Raw genomic sequence first — 19,321 nt, forward strand, 5'->3', positions numbered from 1 at the left:
CAAAGCCAACACTTTTTCCCATCCACACATCAACTGTTCAATTAACAGAAGAAGGATATATAAAGTGTGCCACAGCCTTTGATGCTTCCCAGCAATTTATGAAAGTGTACACAAATCTAATTACAAGCCCCACTGCTTCCCATTTACATGGTGCCTCTCGAGTTTGGAGCGGTTTATATCAAAATAATTGTTAAAAAATATATCAGTGCTGATCTACGACACCCGTGGCCCTGACACTGCCAAGGACCATTGTGATTCTCCTTGTCAGGCAGTTTTTTCTGCCAACTTAGCGGTTTGGCTCCACGGTGCATATACAATGCGTGGCGCTCTCCCTGCTCCCCCTTTTGCAGGATACAACTTAATCAAGATCGCATAGCCTGCTTTCCTATAGCCAGATTCGCTATCCTGCTGCTCTCCAGAGGTTCTTTGACTACAACTCCCATCATGCCCAGCCAGCGGTGGCAGGCGATGATGGGAGTTGTAGTCCAAAACTTCTGGAGAGTTACAGTGCTTCCATCTTTGGATGATTGTGTCTGCGACCCAAAGATCACTTCTGTGGCTATTCCCCCCCCCCACTTTTTAAGGGATGGGCAAATCTTGTCAATTTCTGTCTCTTTCTCATTTTTCCAGTCTCCACATTTTTGTAGCTTCCTGATATAAACAGTTTTGCATGCCGTTTTTGGCTACTATGCATAGTTCAGCAATCAAATCCCCTTAATATGAGGTGCATATGCATGCTATTTTCACTAATACGTGCATTTTAGGCACTTGCCCCCCCCCCCAGCTATGTATTTTTGTACCTATTACCTGGCTGGAGAGCTGCATCACAAAATTCAGAGAAGTGTGAATTTCGAAGGGTGGCTGTGTTTCGCTTTGCGTTTTGTAGGTATTATTATTATTATTAATTCAGTTTATATACCGCCCTACACACGGAGGTCTCAGGGCGCTTCACAAATCTAAACATCATTCCACAACATCTAAAATCAACATATAATAACCCAATACCTCCCCCCCCCAAAAGAGCCACATTCTAAAAGGGTGTAGATATTCTCAGTTTGCATGTTAGGTTGTTTCTCATTAAAATGCAAACAAAGTTGAATTTCTCCCCCAGAAACATCACCCTCTGACCCAGAAACCTTTTTTAATCTGCTGGGCAACAGGAGGGAGTAGTCATGAAGGAACCAGGGAAGGCACAAAAGCAAGAAATGTAGATAACCAAAATTGATAAGAGTCGTGCATACCTAGGCTTAACCCACATATCTCCTTCTTCAAAAACAATTGACTAATGGTCCTTTCCTTGTTCATCACTTAGGGCTGATTCCTGTGGTATGTACATGTGTAAAACTGGGTGGCTCATGCACATTACCCTACACCTTGCCAGGATCATGCTGGAAGAGCATTAGTGGGGGCAGAGGAGCATGCCGATAATAATCTTGTACACTGAAAAATGCCAGGGAGATTAGCCTATCCTGAGCCTTCTCCCCAACACACGTTTTCTTCATAGAATCATAGGATTGCAGAGTTGGAAGAATCCACTAGGGTCATTTAATCCGCCCCCCCTGAAATGCAGGAATCTTTTTGGCCAATGTGGGACTCAAATCCATGAACTTGAGAATGTGTCTCATGCTCTACCGACTGCGCTATGTCGTTTACTGCAAGGATTATCCCCCACCGAACTCTCATGGAGAAGTATACCTCTGCAGGGGAATCGTAACTAGGGAGAGTGCTCATGAACTCGAGTCTTGCTCGATGGATTGCCATGGGAACCTGGGTGGCCACCATGAGAATAGGATGCTGAACTCAGTGGGTCCCCATTGGCTTGATCCATCAGGGATCCTCTTATGTCCATCTCTAGTTCAGAACTATCTGCTGAAGCATATTTAATAGGGACACAGATCCCCCCCAACAGTTGGTCAAACTGTTTATGTATGCTACTACCGCAGCCAGAATTCTGTACGCACTGAAATGGAAAGAAGAAGTCCCAATGAAAGAGGAGTGGACTTGGATATTATTGGACTACATGGAGGTGGGAAACTGATAGCAAAAGTAAGAGACCGAAAAGAAGAAATGCCTGCAGAAGAATAGAGACCCTTTCTGGATTATCTGAGAAAACATGAAATGAAATCACAGGCAGAACTTGAAATAGAAGCAAAGGAATGAGAATGATAAAGAAATGTAATGTAGGCCATATGTTTTAGTGAAATATTACATTTATGGCAGTAGATGAGCGATTTGAATAGAAACATCGTGGAAGTATGGGTGGGAAGTCAAAATCTTAAGGGAATACCGTATTGGAATTGACTTCAGTTGGTTAAATTGTTTGAAAACTAATTGAAAAATTATGAAAAGAACAACAGAGAACTTCCACTGGCAGCACAAGGTCTTTTCCACCCAGCTCTGCTCCCTGAGTTGCCAGGGGTTGAACCTGTGACTTTTGGAAACCCATTGCCTCTTGGTGACGGTTCCTTTTATGGAACTCAACATGATGATTCTGACATTATTGACCTACAGGGGGACTACAGGAAACATGGCGGGTGCAAGGCAGCCTGGCTTCCAGGGGAGGAGGAAAGAGAAATGAAACTTTCATCAAAGAAAGTTGCCTTTTTGGAAACCATTAGGTAGCATATGCTGTGTGAACAGGGAGCCACAGTGCAGCAATAATCCTGACAGCTGTGGAGGAGCAGGAGCTTGCCTCAGGAGCAAACGGCTCGAGACCTGACAGGAATGATGATGCATGCCCCCGTTGGCGGAACATGAGGATGGGGAGAGCAAGGCTGAAATTGGCTGAACTGAATCGGAAGAACTGGGGAGGCAGGAGAGAAAAGACGGGGACTCCTCTCTCTTTTACAGAATGAAGGTCCAACGGAACTGGATTGGATCCAGCACATAGAACTATGGAACTTGCTCCTGTTTACTCCCTTTGTGAAGTTACCCTCTGCATGAAAATTGGGGCCAAGGTGGTTCTGTGGAATCAATGGGTGACAGAGCTGCTGTCTTCGCTAAACCAGTTGGTGAGTCCAGATGACAATGTTTCCCCCTCTTTTTTGGGGGGGACAGGGGGAATCAGTTCAGCCTGCCCCCTTCGGCAGAGTGGCAGCATTTGCAACGTCTAAGCCTCTTAGTTTCTGTTTATGACCTGGCAGCTTTAAGCGCCTTTGAACTCCCAGGTTTATTAGAAGACTGGATCACCTTGATCCATAATCCACAACCTACCCTTATAAGATCCTATTGTGTTAAGCGAAATCTGATGTGAATAGCTAAGAGAGCTGGACTGCTCCCCATACTTGAAACCATGGCAAATAGTATTGGCCTCTCTAAGGTTTCGCTCATTGTATTTGGAACATATAGGGACTTCTCATTGCCAGTGTGGTGTAGTGGTTAAGAGCGGTAGACTCGTAATCTGGTGAACCGGGTTCGCTTCCCTGCTCCTCCACATGCAGCTGCTGGGTGACCTTGGGCTAGTCACACTTCTCTGAAGCCTCTCAGCCCCACTCACCTCACAGAGTGTTTGTTGTGGAGGAGGAAGGGAAGGAGATTGTTGGCCGCTTTGAGACTCCTACGGGTAGTGATAAAGCAGGATACCAAGTGTTTCAGTGAGCCAGCATGGTGTAGTGGTTAAGAGTGGTGGACTTGTAATCTGGGGAACCGGGTTCGCTTCCCCCCATCCACATGCAGCTGCTGGGTGACCTTGGGCTAGCCACACTTCTTTGAAGTCTCTCAGCCTCACTCACCTCACAGAGTGTTTGTTGTGGGGGAGGAAGGGAAAGGAGAATGTTAGCCGCTTTGAGACTCCTTCGGGTAGTGATAAAGCGGGATATCAAATCCAAACTCTTCTTTGTCAAAAATGTCTTGCACCCATAGATACCTGCTCACACTGTGGTACCCTACCGCAGGGCTAAAGCATATGATCTAGTCATGCCCTCCAATGGTGCCATTTGAGATGGGAGTCATTGTCTGTGATAACTTGGTCCTGGGAAGAGCCCTAAAATTCTTGAAAGCTCAGTTCTCTTCCAACAGTGTGAGGGGCAACGTAACTGGATTTTTCTCACCCTTTACCCACGCCTTCAGCCATTATGATATCTATGACCTGTCAAGAACTGTTATTGCAATTATCTTATTATTATGCTGTGCTTTATTATTTTGCTGTGTTTTTACTATTATCCACCATAAATTATGTTCTTAAGGTTGTACACAGCCCTGGGTTCTTTGAATAAAAGGTGGTGGTGGTGTGTATGGATCTCATCTCAGCTGGTTAGCTGAATAGGACAGCTGCATATTCCTGCATTTCAGGGGGTTGGACGTAATAATAATAATAATAATAATAATAATAATAATAATAATAATAATTGTACCCTGCCCATCTGGCTGGGTTTCCCCAGCCACTCTGGGCGGCTTACAACAAAGATTAAAAATACATTAAAATGTCACACATTAAAAGCTTCCCTAAACAGGGCTGCCTTCAGATGTCTTCTAAATGTCAGGTAGTTGTTTATCTCTTTGACATCTGATGGGAGGGCATTCCACAGGGCAGGTGCCACCACCGAGAAGGCCCTCTGCCTGGTTCCCTGGATCGTCAGGGTCCCTTCCAGCTCTACAACTCTATGTTTCTATGATTCTAGAAAGTCTGGTGTTACAACCCAGGAATGTACATCTTGCCCAATCGCTCATTGGCTGGAGGACATGGCTACTTTCGCAGTATACGAAAAACTGCCTTCAGTAGGCAGCTCCAACGGACTGACTACTCGAGCATTTGGGATCCATGACCTGGAATTATTTGCCCAACAAAGAGACTAGTCCTCACCGGCATTGTCTGGCTTCCGTGCAAGGCATTGATGGCGGCCTGCGCTTCCGCATGTGAGGAATATTTCACAAACGCGCACCCTGTAGGGAAAAAAGAAGAGGAAAAAGATATGAGAAGGTGGAATGCATGGAATGGTTGGATTAGATGATTCTTGGCATCCATTCCAAGTCTACAGTTCTATGATTCTATCAATGGAAACAGCAGCACCCACACCTCAGTGTAACCTGAATCCTTTTCCCAGGCAACTCCCTTGGTCCTTCACCTTAGTTCAGCATCTGGCAACATGTGGTCTTACCTGACCCCCATCAGTCACAACTTTCACATTTTGCAAAAAATCATTTTCTAGCCCCCATAGTTGCAGAGACAGAAACATGGTGGTTGAGGATCAGAAAGTAAGAGGGGTTTTTATAGAGCCGCATTAAGTTATTTTCCAGCAATCGCTGTTCTATACATTGACGTTGTTCAAGAGGGAATGTTGATTTTTCAAAATGCGGACACCGTTATTTAAGAATAAATCAGTGTTTATGATTCCTTTGCTGGTCCCTCAGAAGGAGGGGAAGAACATTTTAAATTGAAACAGCTTGTAATGCTACAAGCTGAATCAAAACAAATTTGTTGCCATAAAGTCTCCTTTACACATGCTGTTACTGAGTGTTATTCAGATATTCTCTAAATATGTGAGCATTTGTCAAATATTGGATCTCTCTGCTCGATACCTAGTGCTGTTGGGTTAGCTGACATGCAATGGTGTCTGTCAAGTGACATGCAATGGTGACTGATGTTCAGTGGTGTACCTGTCGAAGCGGTTTTCACACTTTCCTACATTCAGGGACACTCGCTCACACGGAGTGAGCCTCAATGTGCCTTAAAAGGACCCCTGACAGTTAAGTCCAGTCGCAGACGATTCTGGGGTTGCAGCGCTCATCTCGCTTTACTGGCCAAGGGAGCTGCCGTTTGTCCGCAGACAGATTTTCTGGGTCATGTGGCCAGCATGACTAAGCCGCTTCTGGCGAACCAGAGCAGCGTCCGGAAACACTGTTTACCTTCCCGCATATTTATCTACTTGCACTGGTGTGCTTTCGAACTGCTAGGTTGGCAGAAGCTGGGACTGAGCAACAGGAGTTCACCCCATCATGGGGATTTGAACCGCCGACCTTCCAATCGGCATATCTCTAAAACAGAGACTATAACCACTGGTGAGCATCATTCATAGTTATTGAGTCCCTGTTTCTCAGTTCTTTGCCTGGGACGTGTAGTTTTCACTTTTACATCTTATTTCTCAGGGTTTTGTGGGGAAAGCTCAAGAGATCTGACTTAATGCAACTTTTCTATCTAGCTGCAGGCGGTTGGACTAGATGACCTTTGGGTCCCTTCCAACTCTGCAGATTTTAGGATTCTCTAATATTTTCATGGTTGGCAAGGTTTCTCTCCTCTGCCTGACAGAATTGATGTCTGTGAATGCTGTCACCTCTCAAAACAGCTGCTGACATATGAACTCCCTCAGTAAGACTGGAATAATCTTTCGGGTTCTTGCACATGATGATATAATACGAGAGGATCAATATTTAATGCCGAGAGAAGGAAAGGGTCCCTATCCAAACTGAAAGAGCCGACAGATAACGGCTAGGGGAAAGGAACAAACTTCAGATTACATGTTAAATTAGTTTGCAAACTCTACAGATGACAAAATGTCAGTGGTTGAACCCAATATTTGCAGGTTTGTTTGTTTTTTTAATGCCCACCTGAAAATATATAAATTGCAGGTGGGGAGAATTGTTCGATGAATAGTAATCAAAACACTCCCTCCCTCCTTCCAATCCACTTGGTGCAATAAAGGCACTCCCCCACTTATGTGAAATTACATAAAGTGGGGAGCACCCAACTTTAAAAAGGGGTGGGGAGAGACTCACCCTGGAAATTTCCAATATCAGGGATAGATATAAGATATATGTTCAAAAATACAGTAAAGGTTCACTGTCTATGCTAGCATTCGATTGACGTTGGAGAGAGACTGAGTCGAGAAATAAGACCAAGGGTACATATTGATATAGAAATGTATTAGATAAAATGTAAAGAAATATACAATAATAAGAGTACATTAATTTGTAAAAAAAGGAATATATAACAGGATAGGCAGGAAGTCGAAAGTGTTGGTACATATATGATTTTGGAATAGTTTTTTGTCCTTGTTTCTTTTCTTTAGGTATATAAACTTTGTATACATGCTGAAAATTATATTATAATAAGCCTTGTGATGTAATATGATAATGTTTACCAATGTAACATAAGAACGTTAATAAAGCCATTTCTGAGCTTAGGGAAGAGAGGGGGTTGCGGGTTAACCCCTCCCACACACGCGGGGGCTGGCCTTTTGCCCCCGCGAGAACAGGGAATCCCCAGGCGTGCCTTCGACCCTGCCCGCCAATCGACGGGCTGGGGAGGTGGGGCCTAGCCTATTTAAGGCCAGGCACGCCCGGGGACCGCCCTCCTTCCCCTTTCCAGCTGAAAAGGAGGGGACATTTTGTCATATGTGGTGGGATTGTAAGGTAATTAAAAAATTTTGGGAAATGATATACAACGAATTGAAGAAAATGTTCCATCTAACATTTTTTTTAAAACCTGGAGCATTTTTATTAGGGATTGTAGGGAAAGATCTGCCAAAAAAGCTGAAAAACATCTTCATGTATGCGACAACGGCTGTGAGAGTTTTAATAGCACAAGGATGGAAGACTGAAGAAACCCCAACTAAAGAATCATGGCAAGAAAAGTTGATGGATTATACAGAACTGGCAAAAATGACATACAAGCTACAGGACAAGGATAACTGTGACTTTAAAGATGAATGGGAACCCTTTACAAAGTATTTGAAGACGCAACAAAGCGAACTGTACTCCTTGGCTGGTTTTGAATAAACATTCACAAACTTTCTATTGATAATTATCAGCTAAATAGTTTGAGGATCTATACAACTGCGTAACATGCAGAAAACAGCATTTTTAGAGAAATCAAAGACTGGAACTGAGGGAAGTCGGGGGGTGGGGGTGGGTGGGTTCTGTTGGGGGAGGGAGGAAAAATGGGGGGGGGGAATAAGGATGATATGTTTCTGGATAATATGTTTTGTTTTAATTTTGAATAAAAAAGTAATTTTTAAAAAATAACCTAAGGAAGACCACAGGTGTGTCTGTTGCTCCATGCAGCTCAGAAATCTCCAAGGATTCAAGCAGGGGTGTCTATTCCCGCCCTACCTAGAGATGGTGAGGACTGAACCTCGGGGCCTTCTACATGCCAAGCAGGCACTGTGCCGGTGAGCTGCAGTCCTCGCCAGTATCATTACATTGCAGCTTTTATTAGTTTTGCATTCCATCTCGTGGGCTCTGGTGGGGAAGGGTGCTTCCACAACATAATCTGAACCTGCCCACCTCGCAATGAAGAGGCTTGCTCGTTCGACGGCTCCTCACCTGAGCAGGAGTCATTTCAGGTGGTGTAGTTGGGGCCGGCTCCTTCCTCCGCCTCACTTACCGTATTTTTTGCTCCATAAGATGCACTTTTTTCCTCCTAAAAAGTAAGGGGAAATGTCTGTGCGTCTTATGGAGCGAATGTGTGGTCCATCGCTGGCTCCCTTTCCGGCCCCGGTCCCTTGCCCAGGCCTCCATTGTTGAATGTTCTGCAGATGGAGGCTGTTTGTTTCCCCAGCGACATGTGACTGGCTGATTAGATTATCAGTCTGGAAACTGTAGAAACGGCTCCCTTTCCTTTCCTAAAGAAGCTGCAGAACTGTCAGTTGAACCCCATAAAAACAGGATTTTTTTCCTTTGCAAAAGAAGCTTCACAACTGTGAGCTGATCCTCAAAAAACCGGGGCTCTTCCCCTGTTGCAAAAGAAGCTGTGAGCTGATCCCCCAAAAACGGGGTTTTCCCCCTTTCCCCCTCTAAAAACTAGGTGCGTCTTATGGTCAGGTGCATCTTATGGAGCGAAAAATACAGTACCTTTGCTGTTGCCATCTGGTCCCCGAAGGATCGTGCACTCCTCAATATTGCCAAATGCCTCGAATAGCCGGCGCACGTCGTCTTCTGATTGCTGTTTGTTGAGCATACCCACAAAGAGTTTTCTGTCTTCTGGAACAAAATTAAGAGATGCTTACCATATTTCGGAAGGGATTGGAAAGCAGATAAACCTTGAGATGGGCAAAGCAATCAAGGGCAGATTTGGAAATGACCAAAATAGTGCCCAAGTTGATCTCTTATATGGCAGGATGGGCAGCTGTTGGTTAGTGGAGCAGACTTGTAGTGGCCTAGGATGCTGTTTTACCTGACCCCTCCTAACAGCTTCTCCAAATGTATTCAAGGTGTGGCAAATATATTGCCCAGAATTTCACTTGTAAGGAAGACTATTTTCAAAAGACATCTGAGGCCAGGCAGAAGACTGGCTGCACTCCAGTGGGGGACAAACCCCTCTTGAAATGACCATGCTGTAAGTTCTGGACTCCCTCCGTGCAGACTGAAGGTGTAAATAGGTGAATAAACCATATTTCTTAAAACTATGCCGGTCTCTGCCGTGTTTCAATTCTCCAAAGGACCACAGACTCTGCGCTCTTTCTACCACTCAGCAGAGAGAAGGACAGGCACCCAACCTTTGAAGCAATATTTATTTATTTGCATTTCCTGATTTTGCAGTTTCTAAAAATATGTATAATGATCCACAACCCAAGAACATTCCCAATGAACCCACAACCCAAGAACATTCCATGCACACACAATGCAAATGATTCAGTCAAGCACCAAGTAAGTTTGTAAATAGTTTAGAATTGATTACATCTGTGAGCTGTCTCCTACTCTCTATCTTAACAGGTTGTCCCAGAGTGAGCTATGGGGAGCTGGAGATGAGAGGACAACATTGTCCTTTCTGGTGTATTGAATGAACATGATGTGTTATACAGTTTCAACATCACTTTTGGCCTTTCCCCCCCCTGAGTGCTCTGAGATGCCTCTTTACTTTCTCCAGAAGGGCTATATTCCGTGCCTCTAAGAGTTAAGTTAGCAGCTGTTTCCTGAGATTGTGTTGTTATATTACTAGCTGAAGACAGGGGAAAAAAAGATTAGTAGGTCCTTAAACAATATTTGTATGTCCATCTATAAAAAGATTTAATAAAGCTAGCCTGGGATCAGGTTGTATCACCTGTGCTGTAGCGGAAGAAACTTCTCCAAAGGTGATTTCCCTAAATCTTTTTACAGGTTTGCATTCCCACCACATAAGGAAATATGAACTTAACTTTTGACATCCTCTCTAGCAAAAGGGACTTGATTGAGAGTGAAACTTTTGAGCATCCTGATTTACTTGCATGGAACTTATGTGCAGATTAGACAAAGCTTTTCCTGAGCATCCTTCATGGTTTGTTTGTGGGGAGGTTATACGATAATGAGCATTCATCCTGATTTTCTTGCGCTTTTTAAAGAATTGCCATTACTCATTTGTTCGGTGCATTTCCTGATCACTTTCCTAACCACAAATAAGTGGATTTAGTGCACTAAGGTGACATTGTATTCGTCCACTTCAATTGAACAAACCACAGTTTCAAGTATGTGCATGAATCCATCCATCAAATTACTGACAGCCTGGAGGTGAGGACCATAGATTGGTGTAGGGCTGAAGGTTCTTTACTTGAGTTTTCTAGATCCATCCCTGCAGTTTTACGAAGCCTACGGGTTCCCTGTGAAAAGGCAATGCTGGATCAGACCAACGTCTGCAGCACAAACATTACTGCAGAGGTGCTCCATGAGTTCATGCTACATAGGTATTTGAGGTTTGTGTTCAATGCTGCAGCCAGCTCCATCTTCCCCACAGCTAAAAGCTTTCAGTGCCAAGTGGCGCCAACTTTATTACCACGTCTGATCAGAAGTAAAGTGTCCAGCGGCCTGGCAAAAGCAGCTCTGGCTCTGAATGAAGGTCTGGGTAAAAGGACAGGAAACAGAGAACCACTAAGAACAGATAACATCTCGGTTTTATATAGTCTGAACCAGTTCCAAGTTTAGCAATCTCAATATAGGCATTTTTTAAAAAAACTTTTTAGTTTTTTTGAAAAAAAGATAGACTATTGCTGCATTTAAGAGAGCTCTTTCTACATGATGCATAAATGCTTAATTTATAGTTCATTAAATGCTATGTAAATGTTCATGAGCGGCAAACCCACCTCCCCTCTCTCTGGAGACATCTACAGAACAGATGTAACTGATTTAAATAAATACTTGTCAATAAGTAAACAAATTCTCCAGGCTTTCTTTCTTTTTTCCAAAATGAATAAGTGAAGAAATATGCATGTGTTAACCCTCTCTAGCCCTGTTTGAGCATTCAAGGAGTAATGATGCGTATTGGGAACATGAAGACACATGTGCTGGTCTGCCCCGGGATGGCTTGGCTTGCTCCAGCTCCTGCCAATGAACAAAAGGACTGTACAAGGGTCCCCGATTGTAAAATCATAGAAAATGGGAGATACGCAGCCACTCCAGCAGCATATCTCGATATCCTCACATCCAGAAACACAAGAAGGGCTTTTACTCTTGCCAGAAGTTTGGCCTTGCCCTCACCAGTTCTATAAAAGGGTCCCGTACGCACAGAGACTTTGCGCCTGCCCATTAGGGGAAATAGGAAGCCTCGAACATATATTTTTTAGATGTCCTTTTTATGTTGAGATTCGTAGAGACACCATTGATCCTTTGATGAAGAGGCTTTCCAATCTTTCAGACAAGTCTAAACTTAACTCTCTCCTCTTAGGCAAAGATCATAAGACGACCTGGCTGGTAGCCAAATTCTGCACCCAGATTTGTAGGCACAGTTCATCCTCTTGAATAAAATAGCTTACTAGGGAAATGCTGAAGTCGCCCTTTGGGGCGCCTCAGGGTCAATTTTTTATGGTAGCCCAAATCTCAGTTGTACGGGTATATGTATATATCTCAATTTTAACTCATGAGCTATTGCTGCAATCTGCTCCGATTGTATATTTTATCTTTATGAACGCTGTTTTTATTGTGTTATGTGAGCTGGTCTTTGACCGTAATAAATTATCTTTCTTTCTTTCCTGCCAATGAACACAGGAAGGATATTAGGCTGATTGTACATAGGCGCCTCTTCAGAATCAGGAACTTTGACCATATAGGGTTGAAGGCTGACTGCGCTTCTATGTCCCCTTTCAGAACTCCCTGCTCCATGTGGGAAGGTTGAGGGAGGCGCAGGGGAAGTTGGAGGCAAAGTTGGCACATGTGTGTCAAGGCTAGGACCCTGTCAGAGCCCTCACGCCTCCTTCCCCCAGCCGGACATGTGCTTACTGGACTTTGAGAAGGTGTGCTCTTTAGCTGTGCATCCATTTTCCTCCTGCAATACAATCACTGCCCTAAATCCGCCTCTGAGGATGATTTGGAAGAAGTAAGGTAAAGGGACCTCAGACCGTTAAGTCCAGTCGTGGACGATTCTGGGGTTGCGGCGCTCATCTCGTTTTACTGGCCGAGGGAGCCGGCATTTGTCTGCAGATAGCTTTCCAGGTCATGTGGCCAGCATGACTAAGCCGCTTCTGGCGAACCAGAGCAGCGCACGGAAACATCATTTACCTTCCCACCGGAGTGGTACCTATTTATCTACTTGAACTTTTGGGCGTGCTTTCGAACTGCTAGGTTGGCAGGAGCAGGGACCAAGCAACGGGAGCTCACCCCGTTGCAGGGGTTTGAACCGCCGACCTTCTGATCGGCAAGCTCTAGGCTCTGTGGTTTAGACCACAGCACCACCCGTGTCCCATTTGGAAGAAGTAATTATGGTATGTATGTAGCCTTACTAGAACCCAGGAGGGAGCGCATCCATCAGGCTGAATAAGGTTCCTTGTCCCTTTGAATGCCATGCCATGGTCCCTGGTGCAAAGTGTGCCAAATTCTCAGAAACACCTTGCCTTTGAGAGCTTTCCTGAATCAGTCCTCTGGCTGTCAAGGGTCCCAATCCTTGGTGGTGCCCCTCAGATCTTCTCCCTGCCTACTCTCTGCTTGCTTTTCAGTAGGGCTGGCAGCTGCCACCCACCTATCCTGTGATCTCGTCAGATTTAAATATGCAGCGTTTTCAAAACCGAGCTCCTGGTGTTTATAGGAAGTCCCGGCACCTTCCCTGGTGCAAACTGAGGTTAAATTATTCCTTGTTCTATTTGTATTTAAATGTTCTGTTTTTATGAGGAGTTGCGAGGCAGAGGTGTCAGACGGGCTGGGAGAACAAGGCAGCGCACACACGAAAAGCAAGAGGTACAGGCTAAACAGGAGGTGTGAATCACCAATTAACTAGGCACGGAGAAGAAGGAGATGGAGATGTCCAGCTGGACCGGTGACAAGAAGGTCACAGGAATTGTGGGGCCAAAGAAAGCGCTGGCAGCAGAATCAGGCTCGCCCCTCATTGCATTATCATATAAATGGATGCGAGCTTCGCCTGTACGGAGGCATGTGTACAAACTCCAGGTGTAGGGATAATGAGAAAACAGAATCTTTCCAGACAAACCAAGTAACAACTGGGGAAAGAAGGAAGATTAGTGACTGTGAATGAGGAAGGAAGGTGGGGTCAGCTACTCCACATTTATCCATGCATAGCCCAAATGCCTAACAACAGGGCCGGGGAACCTGTAGCCCTTGCGGTGTGGTTGGACTACAATGACCATCATCCCTCTCCACTGGCCTTGCTGACTGGGGCTGATGGGAGTTGGAGTCCAATAACATCTGGAGGGTCACAGGCTCTGCACCCCTGGATTATGACACATCAAACTTGGGTCACATCTACACCAAACATTGAACACATATATTTAAAGCAAATTGCTTCCCCCCCAAAGAATCCTGGAGGCCATTGCCATTCTAAGAGAACAAGGGAGGCGTTCATGGAGAGTTCTGGTGGCTCTTTTTCTAGAAAAATGGCACTGCTGGGAACTATGGTTGACCTCTCACAGAGCTACCATTCCTAGCACCCTTAGTAAATGACAGTTGCCAGAATTTTGTGAGGAAAGCCATGTGCTTTATAATGTAAATGTGTGGACGTAGCCTCTCTCCCTGTATTTTCTTGGAGGGTATGCGTCCTGTGGTTCCCAGAAGCTGATGTTCAGAAGCATCACTGCTGCCTGCCAAAGAGGCAGAGCATAGCTATCATGGCTTGAAGACTTCTCCTCCACGACTGTCCATGGGAACAACACAAATAGGCCCTGAATGCAACAATACCCTCTCCATCTGCCCTTTCCAGAAACTGGTAAATTCAGGGGCATTTGGCTGATTCTAGTCTATAGCACCCAACTTTGGTTGGTCACCGTCGAGGGGCCTGGTAGGAATTTTTTCCACTTGGCAAATTGGCACCAACCATTTGGTTTTTCGCCTACCTCGTAGCAAATCATCACAACTTCCTCGGCATTGGCGGTTAGGCATTGGTAGGTGTATTGTTATGCAAATGGGGGGGGGGGAAGGAAGCGCCATCACATTTCCCCAAAGCAAAGGGTAGTCCGGTAAAGGATTCTGGGGGGGCGTTGCCCTGTCCGAAGCCTATGGAGGTGTAGCCCTGAGCGGTAACCCCGGGGGAGCTCCTAGTTGATGTACATCAGCAGGACTCCCCCTACTGGTGGTTAACCCTTGCCAGCCTTCATGCAATCAGGCTGAAGCCGGTTAGTCGATAGGACCAATGCCTAAGCCAATACCGCTCAATTCCTGCAATCAATAAAGTTGTGGCCTTTCCCGCCCATTAACCTGAAATACTGTGTCCTTTGTCTTTATTTTCCAAGGGGGGAGGCGGGACTTGCCACGCAACTGGCAAATTCAGGGGCATTTAGCTGATTCTAGTCTGTCTCTAAAGGTGGGCCTCTCTCTCTCTCTCTCTCTCTCTCTCTCTCTCTCTCTCAGAAGGGCCTGGAATTCCATTCTGCTGACCTCTTGCACTCTGCCCTATGGCATACCCCAGACATTCTGACTTACTCAACGGCAGGATCGATGCAGCCCAAGACCGGCGAAGAAATGCATTTCCACCCTTTCCCCTTAAATCACAGGCTTCTTTATCACCATCCAAGTTCTCACTGGAGGGATGTGAAACTAGTTCAAAGCGAGTGATTTACTGGAGCCGTTTCTCAGCCACCTTCGGTTATCCTTAATTTGAGAGACTGGTGTCAGAGATGAGCCGAGTGAAAGGGCTCGGAGTGCAGTTTCTGCTCTGGTGATTTGCCCAGTCACGTCTCTCAGTCAAGCACAAGATAGTGTGGTTCCAAGGAGTGTTCTCAAAACAGTTTGGTGATGTGTGTTGACTCAGTCTGTGCCAGTTAGCCGTCAACAGGTCTTGGTTTGAACGTTTCTTCCAGATTTTTCATAGAACAAGCTGACTGCATGTCAAACCGTTCACAAGACTGGCTTGGTGAACAAAGATTAGACTCATTGAACCATCGAACCACAGAACTGTAGCGTTGGAAGGGAACCCAAAGGTCATCCATTCCAACCCCCTGCAATGCAGGAATCACAACTAAAGCATCCTTGACAGATGGCCATCCAACCTCTGTTAAAAAACCTCCAGAGAAGGAGAATCCACCACCTCCATCCCACTCTCAAAGAGCTCTTGCCACCCGAAAGTTCTTCCTAGCGTTTCATCAGAAACACCTCCCTTGTAATTTGAATTCATTAGTACGGGTCCTACCTGCCGGAACAGCAGGACTTGAACCAATGGATTCAAATGACAAGGAAGGAGATTCTGGCTAAACATCAGGAAGGAGAAGATGCAACCAGAACTAACCTGGGTTCAATGGGGAACTGCATGAAAGTAGCTCCAGAAATGGTCCAAAGACAGAGATTCTCGATGCCTGGAAGCAGTTTGGCCAGGTGCTTAGAATGACTCCTCTTAACGGTGAACTTGGTAGGCTGTGCCGACAACAAAGCCCCAATGAGAGACAGTGAGTCGGATGCTGCATAATCTGCAGAATCCTGAGCCGGGCAAAAGTACCGTATTTTTCGCTCCATAAGATGCACCTGATCATAAGACGCACCTAGTTTTTAGAAGGGAAATGCAAGAAGAAGAAAAAATTTAACGGGAGCGCTGAGCAGAGCCTGTATGCACCCCAGGCTCTGCTCAGCGCTCCCTTTCATGAGCCGCGTGGAGCGTGTGTGCGGCGCTTGCAGGCTTCTCCCTCCTCAGGGGAAAAGCCCCCAAGAGCCGCACACACCCTCCACGCGGCTCGTGAAAGGGAGCGCGACTCTTGGGGGCTTTTGCAGGAGGTTGCTGCCCTCTGTCCCTTCCCCCACCTCCCTCTCTTTAAAGGGAGTGAGGCTCTTGCGGGCTTTTCTATGAGGTGGGAGAAGGAGAGCCCATCAATGACAGGCCGCCCTTCTCTCTCCTCGGGGAAAAGCCCACAAGAGCTGCACAGAGTGTGTGTGTGGCTCTTGGGGGCTTTTCCCGCCTGCCTCCTGCCAGCATTTGCTCCATAAGACGCACACACATTCCCCCTTACTTTTTAGGAGGGGAAAAATGTCTCTTATGGAGGGACAAATACGGTATACCATGCCTTCAACTTCCTTGATGACTACACAGGATACAGTTGTTAACAACGTTCAGGGATAGCTCTGCTGGATGCTTGGAGCATGAGACTCTTAATCTCAAGGTTGTGGGTTTGAGCCTCAAAAGATTCCTGCATTGCCGAGGACCAGATGAGATGCTCCCTCGCAGCTCTACAATTCTATGATTCTAAGGTTTGGAATACTTTGCACTGGGGTTAGCGCATTCCTGTTCATTTCTTTTTGCTCCATTCACTGACGCGCCACTAGGAATGGTCGAATCTGTCAATTCTCTGCGCTCTCTCTCTCTCTCACACACACACAATTTGTGCAATCCTTGATACAGGCTAAACCTGCGAACAGTGGGATTTTCACACCCGCTCAGAGCAAATCTTCAAAGATTTTAGACACCCTCTGCAGGGTCAGACGAGCGAAGGCTGGCGTGTCAAGGAAATAAGTTTCAGCACCTAAACTCATTTCTACAGCTGACCTATAGGGGCTTAGGGAGGGGGGGGGGCGAAGGCAGAAAAGAAACCCTCATCCTGAAAGCTAAAAAGGCTGTGACATTAATACACTGTGCCATTCCAGCCTCGGATCTCCTGGGACCTGCTGGAACGGCACATGCAAGGAAAAGAAAGATTAAAAGGAAAAGGGAAGGAAGAGAAATAAGGGCTGTGGTGGTGTGGGGAGAGATGGGGAAGACCCAATTCCACCTCCATTCATCGTTGAGCCGGCACTTGCGCCGACATTTCAGATCAAATTAAACTTCAGTTTTTAAAGACTTTGGCAGAGGTAATTGAAACACTTCCTTAAAGTTGCCTCTGTCTCTGTGCTATCTCACTTCCCCCTCTGTATATCATCCGATTCTCTCTCTCTTTCTCCCCCCGCAGCCGCCCCTCCAATGCCAGAGACGGCACAGCTTTCCCCAACTGCCTCCTTAATATTAAAGGCGGTGATTAAATGGGATTCGCCAAAAGACAAAAGGCTGCAAAACCTGCCAATTGCTAATCCCTCTTTCGCCCGTGCTTAAAAATTCCATTTCCTTCATTTGAAGAAAGTTGAAGGGGTGGTGGGGAGGGTGGGAGAGAATGCATTGCGCAGGCCTGATTTAAATTCTGGCATTGCTGGGGCCTGCTCCTTTTCTCCCTCGCTTGACGTCTGAATGTATTCCTTTATTACCATTATTACAGCTTTCTGATTGCATTAAAATTCATCCACACGCTCCCCTCCATGTTTCCACTTTCCCTTTCTTTTCTTTTTCACCCCCCAATTCTTTTACTAATTCCTTTTTTTTTAATAAAGAGAGCAGCCCCTCCTCATTTTTGAATTATACAGAATGCTATTAAAGATATACAGAAAATAAAACTATTTGCCTCTTCTGGCTTCTGAAGGCACACTCGATTCACTTTTCGTTGATAAACAATGGGGGCGGTGAAGGAAGAGAAGAGAAGAGAAGAGAGAGAGAGAGAAAGAAAGAAAGAAAGAAAGAAAGAAAGAAAGAAAGAAAGAAAGAAGCAGTCTGCTGCCTTTGGGAATGTTTCTCATTATCTTCCACTATTGCTCACAACTCAGACTGCCTTACATTGAGTTGAAAGCCAGTGTTCTTTTCAGCTCTCCGCCAGAAGAAATCTTCCCCACACCTGACCCTGCAAGTTATTTAAACTAAAGCCACCTGGGATTGAATTTAGGACCTTCTGTACACAGATCAGGCATGAGGTAGGGTGCTGATGCTTTGCTAGCTTCCCAGCAGGCAGGTTACAGTTTCTTAAAAGCAGGGGAAAGGGTGATGTAGTGATGAGGTTGGAATGCTGTTAATGCTTCAGTGGAGACAATCCAGTGGTCCTGCTGGTGCGTTTGCACCGCACTGAACTCCCTGCTGCCTCATACTTCCTGCTCCCGCTCCAAGGTAGAATCATAGAATCTTAGAGCTGGAAGGGAGCCAAGGGTCATCTAGTCCAACCCCATGCAATGCAGGAATCTCAGCTAAAGCACCCATAACAAATGGCCATCCAACCTCTGCTTGAAAACCACCAAGGAAGGAGATTCCACAACCTCCCAAGGAGGACCGTTCCACTGTCAAACAGCCCTTACTGCCAGAAAGTTTTTCCGAATGTTTGATCGGAATCGCCTTTCTTGAAACTTGAAGCCATTGCCTTGAGTCCTACTCTCCAGAGCAGGAGAAAACAAACATGATCCCTCTTCCACATGACAGCCCTTGAGATATTTGAAGATGGCTATCATTTTGCCTTTTCCAGGCTAAGCATAACCAGCTCCTTCAACCATTCCTCATAAGGCCTGGTTTCCAGACCCTTGATCATCTTGGTTGCCCTCCTCTGCACACATTCCAGCTTGCCAAAAACCTTCTTAAATTGTGGTGCCCAGAACTGGACACAGTATTCCAGGTGTGGTCTGACCAAGGCAGAATAGAGTAGTGGTATTACTTCAAACCTATCCATTCTGAAGGAAATCAGCCCTGAGTGCTCACTGGAAGGACAGATCTTGAAGCTGAGGCTCCAATACTTTGGCCAGCTCATGAGAAGAGAAGACTCTCTGGAAAAGACCCTGATGTTGGGAAAGATGGAGGGCATAAGCAGAAGGGGACGGCAGAGGATGAGATGGTTGGACAGTGTCCTTGAAGCTACCAACTTGAGTTTGACCAAACTGTGGGAGGCAGTGGAAGACAGGAGTGCCTGGCGTGCTCTGGTCTTTGGGGTCACAAAGAGCCGGACACGACTGAACGACTAAACAACATTACTTCCCTTGATCCAGACAGTATACTTCTGTTGATTCACCCTAGAATAGCATTAGCTTTTTTTGCTGCTGCATCACACTATGAAGCAACAATGAAGCCAGGGTATTAATTCTGCTGCATCCAGAGAGCTGTTTCTGCTACTGAGTGATGGCCCTTGCCTGTGGCCTCAGCTGGATTTGGACTGCTTAAGGTGGGAGATGCTTCCCCCAGAAAAAGCACCAAGCCAAATGGGGTGGTGTTGAAGGA

General features: G+C 45.8%; 1 protein-coding gene across 15 annotated transcripts in view; it reads right to left on the bottom strand.

The window, feature by feature from the left end:
- CELF4 (CUGBP Elav-like family member 4) overlaps positions 1–19,321 on the bottom strand; it is an 806,729-nt gene that overhangs the window by 82,882 nt on the left and 704,526 nt on the right. For 8 of the 15 annotated variants that reach the window (XR_008332805.1, XM_053408996.1, XM_053408988.1 and 5 more), the window contains exons 4-5: positions 8,788–8,916; positions 4,802–4,881 (exon numbers count right to left, since the gene is read on the bottom strand). Coding sequence is in view for 14 of the 15 variants with exons in the window: in XM_053408996.1 (XP_053264971.1) it covers positions 4,802–4,881; positions 8,788–8,916 (209 nt within the window). In the remaining variant the exon portion in view is untranslated. The remainder of the gene's footprint in view (positions 1–4,801; positions 4,882–8,787; positions 8,917–19,321) is intronic. The other 7 variants (XM_053408999.1, XM_053408991.1, XM_053409003.1 and 4 more) reach the window with 1 other exon arrangement.

The sequence above is a fragment of the Podarcis raffonei genome, chromosome 11, assembly GCF_027172205.1.
Source record: "Podarcis raffonei isolate rPodRaf1 chromosome 11, rPodRaf1.pri, whole genome shotgun sequence".
In the NCBI taxonomy this organism is placed as follows: Eukaryota; Metazoa; Chordata; class Lepidosauria; order Squamata; family Lacertidae; genus Podarcis; species Podarcis raffonei.